We start from the raw sequence: 12,857 nt of genomic DNA, 5'->3' as shown, positions 1-12,857 counted from the left end.
TAGTAAACTTGGTTAACTGTTTGTCCAGTTGGTACAAATTCATAATGAATAATCCCTCTGATATCAAAAAAGGTTAGCAACATGGTTATAACGAGTTCGCGAATTTAATTGTCAGACCTCGTACATAGATAAAGGACTGCCCATTTCTGAGTCTGTATGTGTCTCAATTCGTGTGTTTTCTGTCCTGGGTTTGAGCTGAGAGGTAGCGATGGGGCCGGGCCAGGAAGAGAGATAGGCAGACTGTACCTGGGTTGGTAACTGTAACAGTGTGTATGTTCATGTGTTGGAAAGGACACAAAAACTCTGTGTGCTTCAAGACAGGGATGGTTGGGCACTTTTTCTCATTCTTAAATCCTGACACAGCTCTGGGGATTAAGTATGCAAGCCAGGCCTTTCCTAGGTGGTATTCTTCTGAATAAGGGAGGGACTTCATTTATCATGGGCTGAGCGGGCCTGTCCTGCCAGCAGTGGGCATCCTCATCAAGGAGCCTGCCTGGGCTCTCATTTCTGGGTGCCACTCTCTTTAGGGGAGCATATTGCCTTAGCATTACCAGGTTTGCTTAGAACTCTTCAGAATTGCTGGCTTAGGACAGTGGGAGGTCCCACGCTGACAAGGACTCCCTCTATAGTGACTGCATAAGCATCCCCTGCAGGTATATGCACCTTCCTGTCAGGACCTCCCTCCGCTGGGTCCACAAATTCAGCCTTATCAAAGATGGCCACTCACCTTCAGCCACATCTAAGAACGCTGCTGGGTCAAATCTCTTGGCTTCGTGTGACTTGAATGATCCCAGCCCTGCTAAGTCTACCCAGGATATGCGCTGCTCTGCCCAGACCACCTTCAAGGAGCTCAGATATCAAAATGCACCTGCTTCTTGTCAGTCGTGGCTCTGATCTGTGGGAGGAGCTGTTCCCAGACATAATTTGGGAGAAGCACTTGCTTAATCTAGGGAACATGGAATGTGTACACTGCCTATGCACACACACAAACACCCATCGGTTTCCACACTGCGAGGCCTGTACACACAAACCATATACAGGCTGAGCACCCCTCCACACACACACAATGCCTCATTAATATTCCGTTTTTCTTGGCCCATTTGCTGCTGGGGCCTGGTGTTTTGCATCAGCAGCTGTGTTTGGTAGGTTAGTCCAGCCGCGCTTTTGGCATTGATGGATTCCTGATTCACACGACTCATCATATAATAAACTCTCAGCTGTGCTGCAGGGAGGGGCTTGAGGAGCCGACAGAATGAGGCTGGGGTGGGGAGGATGACATGGGCCTGGCCAGTGCCAGGGAAACCACCAGGTAAGGACAGATCGCTGGGGTCACAGGTGCGCTGGGCAGGCCAGAGGGGCTCTAATTAGTCTCGTTTGTCCTGCACTTAATGTCAAGCTCATTAAAGAGGCTACAGAGTTAATCAACATACCACAAATTGGATTTTGAGTTCTGCAGCCAGTTTTGTGTACATTATGGCAACACTGACACGATTAACTCTCAGGGTGAGGAATTTAGGCCAGGTGCTCATGCGTGCACACGTGTGTGTGTGTGTGTGTGTGTGTGTGTCTGTGTCTGTGTTTTCTTTTTTTTCTTCTAAGTTCTTTTCATTCCTTTCCCTGGGCTGACTGGAGATTTCCTATTTAAACTCATTTAACATGTGATCTGTGTCATAATTAAATTCATAAAAATCTGATCAAACAAACCTCTCTGTCTTAACCCTTTGTTTTTTAAACTCTTAGGGCCCCCCTCTGGAGGGGAAAGGCACAGACACTGGTTCCCCCCAGCCGCATGGCTGCCGATGTACGTTTTAATTACCGGCTTCGGCTGAAGTCTCATCTCACATGGCCCTTGCTTGCTTGCTTGCTTGCTTGCTTGCTTTATTTATTTATTTATTTATTTATTTATTTAATCTTAATGAGGATACTGAATCCTTGATTACAGTTGTAATCGTTGCCGATTCAGTAAAGATGGGGAGTTGGATGTCAGGCGGGGCTGTGTGTGTAGCAGTCTACACAAAGAGTGGCATGCAAGCACAGGTGTGCACAGACTGACCCGCACTCTGTTAGACACACAACTAATTAGGACCAAGGTCTTTACAGGCCTCTACTCCCCTTGGGTTGGATGGGGCTGGTGGCTGGGGGACCAGGCAGTATGCACAGCCCTGGCAGTGAGAGGACGGGCAGGTGCCAAGAACCCCAGGGCTCAGGTTCGTGCTCAGATCGCCATGTGAGGGACCCGCTAACTGTGCTTCAGCCAGGGCTGTGCCCCAGAGGTTGGTCAGAACTGGTGTGGAGAGGTAACTGCTCTCTGAGCTTCTCCTGTCCAAATCCGCAATGGAAGTGCCCCCACCCACTCCTCTAAGCCCTCGGTGCTTCTTGCAAATCTTCCACCCATGAGAGAGCCTGCCAGTGGGCAGACCCCAGCATCCATTCCCCACAGAGCCTATAAAACCCTTCAGAGCCATCAGGAGAGATGAGAATTTATGTGGGTTTGGGGGCCTGCGTTCAAGAGCGGGGAGCTTGGGTTCGCGGCCGGAGGAGGGGAGAGTGAGAAGAGAGTAAAATACAATTTTAAAGAGGAAGTGAAGGCATAGGCATGCGAGTCTATAACGAGAAGGACAATTTATGCCCAGGCACGAGCGCAGTTTGACATGGGGATAATGAAAAAACGTAGGTCATTGTGGATGACTTAAACCTTCAGCAGCTGAGGAAAATGTATGAAATGCAGAGGACATTACACGGTTGGCAGCCCCGCACATCTGCAGAGGGACAAGTGAAATACAGTGGGCCATTCTTTACCATAAACTGTGGTTGTTGGAGATGCAGCCCGGAGAAATTGTAATTACAGTGACAAGACGAATCAGCGATATTTAAATATTCATGAACGAAGTCTGGGGTGATCAATCTATCTTTATTGTCTGTGCCTTCTCTCCTGTAATAAATAAGTAGCTGAAGTCCTCACCTTTCATCCCCCAAAGCCCCCACTTTGGGTACAAAATGAAAAATAGTTGACCCCCACACCCCAACCCAACCTCGCACCCTCCAGGGGCCATCAGAGCAGAATGCAAGGAAAGAAGGCTGATGGGCATAGATTCCAGGCCGAGGAAAGGTAGTTCTCCCCCAGTTTCATACACCCAACATTTCCTGGGTGTCTGCCCTGGGTCGTCCCTATGGTGCGTACTGAGGCTACGGGGATGAACGAAGCTCCCTTTTACCTAGAGGTGCTTCCTAGAGGCACGGTGGGCGTAACAGCAGATACAGGACAGCATGTTAATTAGCAACCTGGGAAGTGTCCAGGCTCCAGACTTGAACCAGACCAGAATCTGAATCCTTACCCAGCACTTACTAGCTATTTGATCTTGGGGGCCATGTTTTAAGCATTTCTAAGCATTGCGGGGGTTTTTTCATCTATAAAGTGAGAATAACAGTAGTATCTTTCTTGTAAGGTTGTGCAATGATTGTGTGATATGATCCATTTGAAGTTCTTAGTACAGTAGTGGGCACTCAACAAAAATATGGGCCACTTTAATTAGAAGGTGCCATAAAAATTATACTACTATTATATATAAATATGTACTATTGCCAAAAGAACAAAATGCTAGATTTTTCTTATCTTTGGGGACAGAGAAAAAAGTGTAACTCATTTTGCCTGAAGGACTAAAGGGAAGCTTCCAAGCGGGTGATGTGTGAGTTGGGCCTTGAAGGATGACTAGGAGTTTGCCGGGGAGAGAACAGCTGTGTCAAACTGTGGAGGAGGGAAAGAGCAGAAGGCATTTTGGGGGACAGTGTTCTCATTGTTCTCCAAATTGGAGGGAGTTTTTTGTGGGTAGGGGAGTCAGGCTGGAGTGGCTTTTGGCCCTAACCTAAAGGAAAGGAAGAGAAAGCAGCATGAGAAGCTGGGAGCCAAGGTCTCAAAGCTCCCGGGGCTGTTCTACACTTGTGGGAGCCTGTTTTCTGGGGACTGCTGTTCACATACCTGAACCAAATGGGCTGTCTTTCCCCAAGGCTGGCCTTTGACCCATGGATGACTACTGGGCCACAGTAAAGTATGGACGTGTGTAAACACATGTGCTCCGTGTTTGTGCTATGGGGGCTTGTAGAGGGTGGGGGTCCTTAAGTCGTCTTTGCAGGTGGTGAACGCAGGCAGTCTCATCTTCCTAGTGCACTGCATGTGCCCTCCTGTCCCCAGAAGTGGGGCCGGGGTGGACAAGAACCTGAACCAGCCCCTTGTCCCCACAGGTGACCACCCATACGAGTGCGAGTTCTGTGGCAGCTGCTTCCGGGACGAGAGCACACTCAAGAGCCACAAACGTATCCACACGGGCGAGAAACCCTATGAGTGCAATGGCTGTGGCAAGAAGTTCAGCCTCAAGCATCAGCTGGAGACACACTATAGAGTGCATACAGGTACTGAGGGCCAGTGAGGGCACCTGAGCTGGCTCTGGGACCTGGGTGACGGTGGGGGACAGATGGTTCCCCAGAGAAACTCAAGTGAAGGTGGTCTGAGGCTGAACCAAAGAGTTAGAACGGATCCTGTTAAGGATTAGTATGTTGACTTCAGTGTCACTGCCTCCTTGCAAGGCCGAGGCAGACATTGCTAATCAAGGACAGACCACTTTCCATGAGCCCAGACTAGCCTTCCAGGCAGCCATACCAACAATTAATTCACAGAAGACATGGAAGATGATATCTATTCGTGAATCCTGAATTAAGGTTCTCCAATCAGCTGAAAGTAAAAGTTAGGATGTTTTTTTACTTGAGGGTTAGAGTAAGAATTAGAGGGCCAAGTTGAGCTAGGTTATGATGAGGGTTGAGAAATTGTAAGTTAGAGTTACGTTCTGAGATCAGAGGAGCAGATATATTTAATAAGCCCTCTTCATGTATAATGTTTTGCCATTTCAAAGGGACTTTCCTTGTTTTTTTATGTAAAAGAAATGTGAGGTGCTGTTTTCCCTGGGGCCTGAGGACAGAAAAAGTGGAAATGGTCCCGATGTCTAGAACTGCCAGAGTTGGGGGCAGTTGAATGCTGGAGCTGGCCTGCACCTGCTTGTGAAAGCCAATTTTGCTCATCTCTTCCCAATCACAAGTTCAGTGGCATCACCTGGGTTGCTTAACATTGGCCATGGTGGGAGTATTCACAGCATTGCGATGAGCAAATGCTACAAGACCAGGCTTTGAGGGGAACCAGTTGTTTCACATTTATCACCAGTATGCCACTGGTCGGGGAAAGGTTTTCAGAAGGACTTCCTCTAAGGATAAGAGGTAGTGGAAGGTAGTGGAATTTGGCAAACTAGGAAGCCTCCTCTGATTAGGGGAGACAGCTTTGCTTTGCAGAGGAAGGGGAGAGGTGACCTCTGGGAGGGGAGCGGTGGGCAAAGGGAACAGTAAGCAAAGGATACGTGTTGTCATAGCTCTTGATTTCTTGCCTCCAGCATCAACCAGAAGGAGAGGACGGGGTGCTCGTTGTTGACCATTAGAGAGACCCAGAGGATTCCCCGGAGCCCTCGGGTGGGGCTTCCTTAGCCCCTTGTTGGGGATGTGACCTGGCAGGTGGATCATTAAATGCATTGGCAGTGACTATTGTAAATAGCAGGTCGATAGTTAGATCACTTTGGCTGTTCATTACTTCATTATTTGCTGGGGCCGCTGCATGGAGGAGTATCAATAGTGAGATGGCTGGCCAGTTAATTACTGTATCGAAACAAGGTTCCCTCACACCCTCTGCTCAGCTCCAGGGGACTCTAACAGAGGGGAGGACAGGTAACAGCTAGGGTGTGGCTCTGTACTCCCAGGTTCTCTGTCCCTTCCCCATTCTAGCCCCAGAGGGCAAGGCAGGGTCCAGTATAGGTTCTCAGAGCCCTGAATGATGAGAAAGCCCCAGGTGCTGCATGTTTGAAGGACGGCGTTTCCTCAGTTTCACCCCACCCCTACGCCCCACCACCTGTAGCCCTGAAAGAACTCCATCCCGTTTTTCCCCCTGGAAGGAACTGTGCTGAAGAGCCGTCCCCAAGGATCTTAGGAGTCTCGCTGCCCCTTTTCGAGACCGCCATTTTGTTTCTTAGGAAGAGAAGGGTCTGTGCCTTGGGAGAGTTAGGAAGGACAAGGCAAGGGGTCAGAGCTGGGCTATAGTACCGTAGCCACTAGCTACCTGTGGCTGTTTAAATCAGGGACAGCGAAATGAGATGAAAAGTGTAGGTCCAGGTCGCACGGGCCACATTTCAGGCGCTCAGTTGCCATATGTGACCAGTGGTGAACATATTGGATGGTGCGTCCACGATCATGGGACCTTCTCGTGGAAGGTGCTGAAATAGAGGGACGTTCTCCAAGTAGCCCAAGGGTGCGCTGAGGGCCTGGAGCGTCCCTGTGGCGGCCTCACGCCTCTCCCTCTGTCCTCCTCCCACAGGTGAGAAGCCCTTTGAGTGTAAGCTGTGCCACCAGCGCTCCCGGGATTACTCGGCCATGATCAAGCACCTGAGGACACACAACGGCGCCTCGCCCTACCAGTGCACCATCTGCACGGAGTACTGCCCCAGCCTCTCCTCCATGCAGAAGCACATGAAGGGCCACAAGCCCGAGGAAATCCCACCCGACTGGAGGATAGAGAAGACTTACCTCTACCTGTGCTACGTGTGAAGCCGGGCCAGGCGGGGGCTGAGTGGAAGCGAGAAGAGACGAGTTAGAGCAGGGTGACGTCGAGGAAGGACTGTGCAAAAAAAAAAAAAAAGAAAAAGAAAGAAAAAAAAAAAAAGTAACCTGATAGCTATCAGGCCTTGCTTGGATTCTCTCTGGGGCTCCAGGTAACCTGGATGCCTGGCCACGGCCCCTTCCTGGGGCCTTCATCCCTCCTCTCCTGGCTGGAGGTTGGCCTGAGTTTCTTGGGTGGAGGTGGAGTTGGTTTTGTTCAGCTCAGATGGCAATGTATTTCTCTTCCCTCCACCCAGACTCTCTTTTTGTTTGCAGAAACGGAGACTAGGAGGGGGTGAGGGGTCTTCTGGTCAAAGCCAAACAATCTCTGCCTGCCTTCCTGTTACTGCTCCTCAGAGGATAGGGGCTGAGGAGGCAGAAGGGGCAACCTGCAGATGGTGGGGCTGGGCTGTTGCTGGTTGACGCTCACAATGGCAGCTCTAGTTTGCAGGGGGCGGATTGGGTTGGGAAGGGGCTCTCCTTCCCTTCTCATCACTCAGTTCATCTGTCGCTTGCCTCCGCTCTGCCACATCTGGGTGTCCCCTTATGGTCTTCAGGAGCCTCACGGCCCTCCCCACCTCCCCCAGCTCCTTGATCTGCCTCCCTTTGACTCCTGTTCTCCACTTCTAGGGGGCACCCAGCCCCTCATGGATCTGGCAGGGTCTCCCTCCTCCTCCAGCTCCCTAGTGGGGAAGCCGTGTCCAATCGCAGAGCCCCCACTCCCACCCTTAACTTCTGAGAATATAGAACAATAGAAATGAAATACCCCACTCTCATCAAGCCCTGTCATGAGTGCGATTCCTGCTGAGCTGCTTTTGCTTCCCAAATGGAAAGACAAACAACTAAAGACATATGATCCCACCAAACAAACAAACAGGAATCTCTACCTACCACCCCTAGCTCAGTCCCTAGGAGAAGGAAGCCCTGATAGCGCTTGTTGTCCAAGGGGAGGGTCTGGAAGTCCTCCTCCAGATGTGCCCTCCATCTGTCCAGGGGTCAGGTAGCTGGCCAGGGGAGAGTGCTGTGAGTCTTTCTGGGGACCCTTTGAACCCCCCCAGACCTGGTGAGTTCAGCAAAAAACCCAGGTCCAGAGAGCTGCACAGACATCTTGGCTTATAGGACCCCCCAGTCCGTAGGGCACAGACTGCCTGGCTCATAGGAGCCCCCCACCCCCAGTCCACAGGGAGGAGGAAGAGGAGGAGGAAGAGTTGTTGCAAGNCCCACCTGTGTGGGAGGAGTACCTGTCTCTCCAATGTACTTTTATCCAATCCCAAAGATTTCCCCGCTTTGCTTTCTCCCACTCCCTTAATCTATCACCAATGGATTTCATGTAACCTTTCTCCTTTGATTTTATGTATAAAATAAACTGCAAACTGCCATTTTGCGGAGCATTTTCTCAATCCGTTGAGATTTTGCTTCCCAGCAATTGTCGACAGTTTGGTTCAAATAAACTCTTGTAAGTTTTCTCTTAGGCTGGATATTTTTCGTCAACATTACTTGGTGTAGCTAGGCAGGATTCCAAAGAAGCCCACCCAGGAACACCCTGCGGACCCAGATTCGGTGTTCGGTACCAGCAGGGGCCCATTGTGCCCCACCGGCTCCCTGCTTTGCATCGGGTGAACTTAGGTGAGTTTTTCTTGGAATTCCGGACTGCCCTGTTTTAAGGTAGGAGGCCCTGACTTTATTTGAGCTGTTTTAAAATCCTCGAGGTGGCAGGGTTGAGGTAACCCAGGTTAAGGACAAGAGTTAAGGTAACTCTTGGAGAGGAGAAATGAAATGGGTGGCTGGTTTTAATTTTGGCTTTTCAATTGGAATTGCTTACTGTGAGTCTGAACAAAACTTCTCACCGCATAAATGAGAGTCTGAACTTGTTCAACTCTGAACATAACGGGCATTTATTCTTTCCAGCTCGAATTTCGGGTATTCTTAGGTGACTAAGAATCTTTGTGGAGGTGTTTGAAGGTACCCCTCAAAACGTGCAGTGGCCCCATAGGGAATTCCAACACAACTGTAATTAAATATTGGACTCATCCGGGGATGCGCACATAAAGGCTGGTTACCTAGCGCTCCGAGTCCTCACGGTTGTACTAGACAGCCAGGGAGAGAAACCGAGACACGTAAGAGGGTTGAAGCAACTCGGGAGGTGACAGCCCCTTGGAGCTCAACCCATAGACAGCACACTTCAACCCATTACATAATATCACTAGATATTTGTTCAGACTCTGCAGATCTCAAAAGAAAACTAAAAATTAACATGGGAAATCGTGCTTCAAAGGCTGACAAGCTCCCAGACTCCAGCGCCATTATTCTTCTGCAGACAGATGTACAGTTCCTAGGAGTTTTGCAAGTACTTACGGACATGGAAAGATTTATCTGGAAGTGATATCAACTTAAGATGGCCAAAATGGAGCTCTTTTGACAACTAAATATTTGTGTGCACAATTAGAAAAAGCTGGCTTAAAGGTCAAACTAAATGGAATGGGAGGCTTCCCTCCATTGACAAATAGAAGCCTCTGAAATGGTACAGAGAGATGTTCTTCTCTCCAGGAAGTCAGTAAGAAAATTTTAGAGACTGTCTCTGAACTAAAGGTTTCTGAAACTGCTAAATGCCAACACCCCGCTTTTCCCTCTTCGACTGTCCCAATATGTGCTTTACTTGTCCAGACTTGCTGTCCTTTCCTTCTGTCTCTCTCTTTTCTGCACCTCTGTTGCAGCTCCCTTTGGGAGGAGCTGGTCTTGGGTGGAGGGGAATCCGTGGTTGTATGCAGGCAGAACTAAGAAATCTAAAGATTCCCCCAACCCTTTATAGGACCCTGATGAGTTCACAAAGAAATTTAAAGTAAGTGTTACAACATATAATCCTGGCTTTTCTGATTTATTCCAATTAATGCACCTACTACCGTATTTGCCGGCGTATAAGAACGACTGGGCGTATAAGACGACCCCCTAACATTTCCACTCAAAATACAGAGTTTGTTATATACTCGCCGTATAAGACTACCCCCTCTTCCGCNATTGAGTTCTCAGGATCTGAATGTGGTGGGTGGAGGAGATGGTGTATTGGGGGCACTCCGGAGTCACAGTTGGCTCTGCCCAGGGCATGTACTCTCACTGTGCCCAGCTTCGGTTCAGCCTAAAACACTCTGGACAAGACCCCCGCTTTCTTACAGTTTGTTGGGTCACTGGGGTCTGGGGACCTGTGTTATTTCAGATCCTTGGAACCATGTGACCCCACCTTTGTGTGCATTATCATTGCCAAAATTAGTCTATTTTCCTGGCTGGTGAGGGATGTGCCAGTCATGGTTTTGTTGCGTTGGGGTGGGGTGTTGTTTTTCTGAAAGCTACCTCTTACGTTCGTCCAGTTCTTCTTTTGTCCCCTTTCTGCCTCCCATTCTGCTGCTCTGCTCCCCGCTTCTCCCCAACCTCCCCACCCTGAATTTTGGAAAGCACATTTGCAATATTTGTGTTCACTGTGGGATGGGCCCTCCGTTGCATCTCATGCTTTGTTTGTAAGAGTTTCATTGTTGTCTTTTTTTTTTTTCCTTTCTCTCTTCTGAGAAAGTTGTGGCTGCGTTTTTTTCTTAGGTTTTAAAAAGTGGTTTAGGGAAGCGGTTTTGGGGGAAAGGGTTGTGAGGAATATAGGGAAGTTGGAGGGATGGGTGCTGCTGTGACCACCCCCTGTCCCTGAGCCCCACCCCTCCTGCCCTCCCCTGCAATCTCGTCCACCAAATCTGAAGGCCTTAAAAATGTGTTGGGGGTATATTAACTAGGGGGACTGTGTCACTAGACTGTTCATTGGGGATGGTGAAGGAGGGAGGAGGCTGTTTTGCAACTATAATAATGATTTAGTGCTTTGGAAAGGAAAAAAAGTGAAACTTGAAATGGGTGACTAGAGCAGTTTTGGTGTTTATAATGTGAAAAGAGTGAAATCTTCTGGGGGAGGAGCAGTCTGTAAGAAATCATTATGCACTATTGCTTCCCCCCCTAATCTGGGAAGAAAGGGGGACTCGCTGGCCCTCAGGGGATGTGTAAATCCTAGAAAACAGTATTTTAACAGCAAGTTGTCATTCAACTTTGGTGGGGAAGGGGGAAAAAAAAAAACCCTATTCCATAGACCTAGCTGACACCTCTCACTCTCCCCGACCCTTCCCGCAAAGCCCGGCTCTCCTCCCCTGTTCATAAAAGCTGAGAGGGTTGAGCTAATATTTACAAATTGTAATATTTTTGTAATGTTTGTTAGTTCCTTCGTCAGTTATACAGGACCTTGCCCTTCCCTTTTTGTAATGTGAATAGGAAAAAAAAAACAACCAGAAACAAAAAAAGAAAAAAACAAAACAAAAACAAAACCTACCACCACCACCAACAACAACAACAGAATATCCCTCTGTATGTGTGTACACGCGTGTGCTATTTGTGTGCGGTTGTGTGTTAGACCACGCAGCATTGTTGGAACCTGCTGGTGCAGCATTGGATGGTACTAAGTCAGCACCTGTCTTCCCCCACCGCCCCTGATGGGTGCTAGTTAGGGAGGCAGGGAGAGAGGGGCAGGGCACGGGTTTCTGAAGGGGACTGGATGGGAGGCGGCTATATCTATACTTGCGTTGCTCTCACCTCTGTGCCCACGACGCCCCAGACATCCCGAATGGCGTCCAACGTGTGTGTTTCAGCTTCCTACACACAATGACGGGGATTCTGATCTTGCCAAGACCTTCTTGACCAGGCCTAATGGCCAAGATAAGGCCAGTTATCTGGAAGCTTTCCATGTGCCTGGATCAAAGGGGCTGGGGGCGTCTCGGAGGGTGGAGGGTGCTCTCCCTCGTGGGAGACCTGAGTGTTTTTAATCCCCTTTTCTTTCTGCCACCTGGCCCCTCGGCCACCCTGCTGCCGTTAGCTGTAGTACTGCTGATAACCCTCCTTGCTACTGCCTTATCCAGCATCATGAAACGTGTCTCATCTGCAAAGTCCAAGGTGGTTAGTAGTCCCTTCTCTACGTTCAGCTCCAACAGGCGTGTCCCCTTGCTGCTTTTCGTGACATTTACCCTTCACGCGTGCTCTTTCCCTGTTCGCTCCTTCACTCATTCAAAGCATTAAAATCCTATGTGTATATAGGATAGACAGATATATAGAGAGATATATATATAGCAAGAGAGAGATATAAAATAGTAAATATCATTGCTGCTTTGGGCTGCTTTGGAGGAGGCCACGGATACGGGGAAGGTAGATGTGGGGTGCAGGGGTGGGTAGGGAGTCTGCGGGACCCAGTGATTCAGTACAATCCAGGGATACAATGTGGGCTTGTTTAATCTTTGTGCCTGAACAGTTTTTCCATGTTTAGAAAAAAGAGGAAAGAAAAAAAACCTGCTGCAATTTTTTTCACAAGTGTATGGTACCTTTCCAGATGCTACGGGCACAACTGGCTGCTGGGGCCTGGGAGCCCTGGAGGGAGGGGCCGATGGGCTCACCTCCTTCCTGCCGCGTGAGCAGCAGTGGGGGTAGCTTTTGGACTCGTCCATGAGGAGTGGCAGGGGGCCAGACGTGTGGCCAGTTCCCTGCAAGAGTGAAAGCTGGGGGCACTGGATGTGAATCGGAAAAGCAGAAAACCATCAGACTGTTCCCTTTTCCTAGGCCTCTGTCACACCTTTTCTCCCCTCTCATCCTGTTTCCTCCTGCCTGCAGCTTCGTGGCGGCACTTACCTGGATATTTCAGTAGGAGGAAAGAAAAGCCAGACGAACCCTCCACAGTGGGACTGGCGGGTGGAGGGAAAAGGCAGAGCCGGCCAGGAGAGGGGTGGGGGATAGACCTGGGAGGTGGGGTCCGGGGGAAAGTGTGAGGCTAGAGGGGTGCAGGCCCCCCAGGCCTGTTAGCCAGAGCCCGGCCTCCCTGAGTCCTGGGCGTTCCTCTTGGCAGACAGGGTACCAGCTTCCTGGTATGTGTCCTAGAATGTGTTCACATAGTGTTATGCATGATCTTCGTGAGGTTAAGAAGCCGGGGTGGTGCACTATGCCATCCGACCCATATATATAAAGAGAAATATATATATATATATATATATGTATGTAAATTATAGCACTGAGGGCCCTGCCGCCCTGCTGGACCAAGCAAACTAAGCCTTTTGGTTTGGGTATTATGTTTTGTTTTGTTTGTTTTTGTGGCTTGTCTTAATGTCGTGACA

General features: G+C 49.3%; 1 protein-coding gene across 1 annotated transcript in view; it reads left to right on the top strand.

Annotated features, from left to right (window-relative positions):
• ZBTB16 (zinc finger and BTB domain containing 16) overlaps positions 1 to 6,748 on the top strand; it is a 189,555-nt gene extending 182,807 nt beyond the window's left edge. Inside the window, exons 8-9 of the mRNA XM_019632220.1 lie at positions 4,240 to 4,407; positions 6,404 to 6,748. Coding sequence (XP_019487765.1) covers positions 4,240 to 4,407; positions 6,404 to 6,633 — 398 coding nt within the window. The 3' untranslated portion in view covers positions 6,634 to 6,748. The remainder of the gene's footprint in view (positions 1 to 4,239; positions 4,408 to 6,403) is intronic.
• Positions 6,749 to 12,857: the final 6,109 nt, after the last annotated feature.

The sequence above is a fragment of the Hipposideros armiger genome, unplaced genomic scaffold (genome assembly GCF_001890085.2).
Source record: "Hipposideros armiger isolate ML-2016 unplaced genomic scaffold, ASM189008v1 scaffold_1098, whole genome shotgun sequence".
Classification (NCBI taxonomy): Eukaryota; Metazoa; Chordata; class Mammalia; order Chiroptera; family Hipposideridae; genus Hipposideros; species Hipposideros armiger.
The sequence above is the reverse complement of the archived record's forward strand: the minus strand, read 5'-3'. Positions and strand labels throughout refer to the sequence as shown.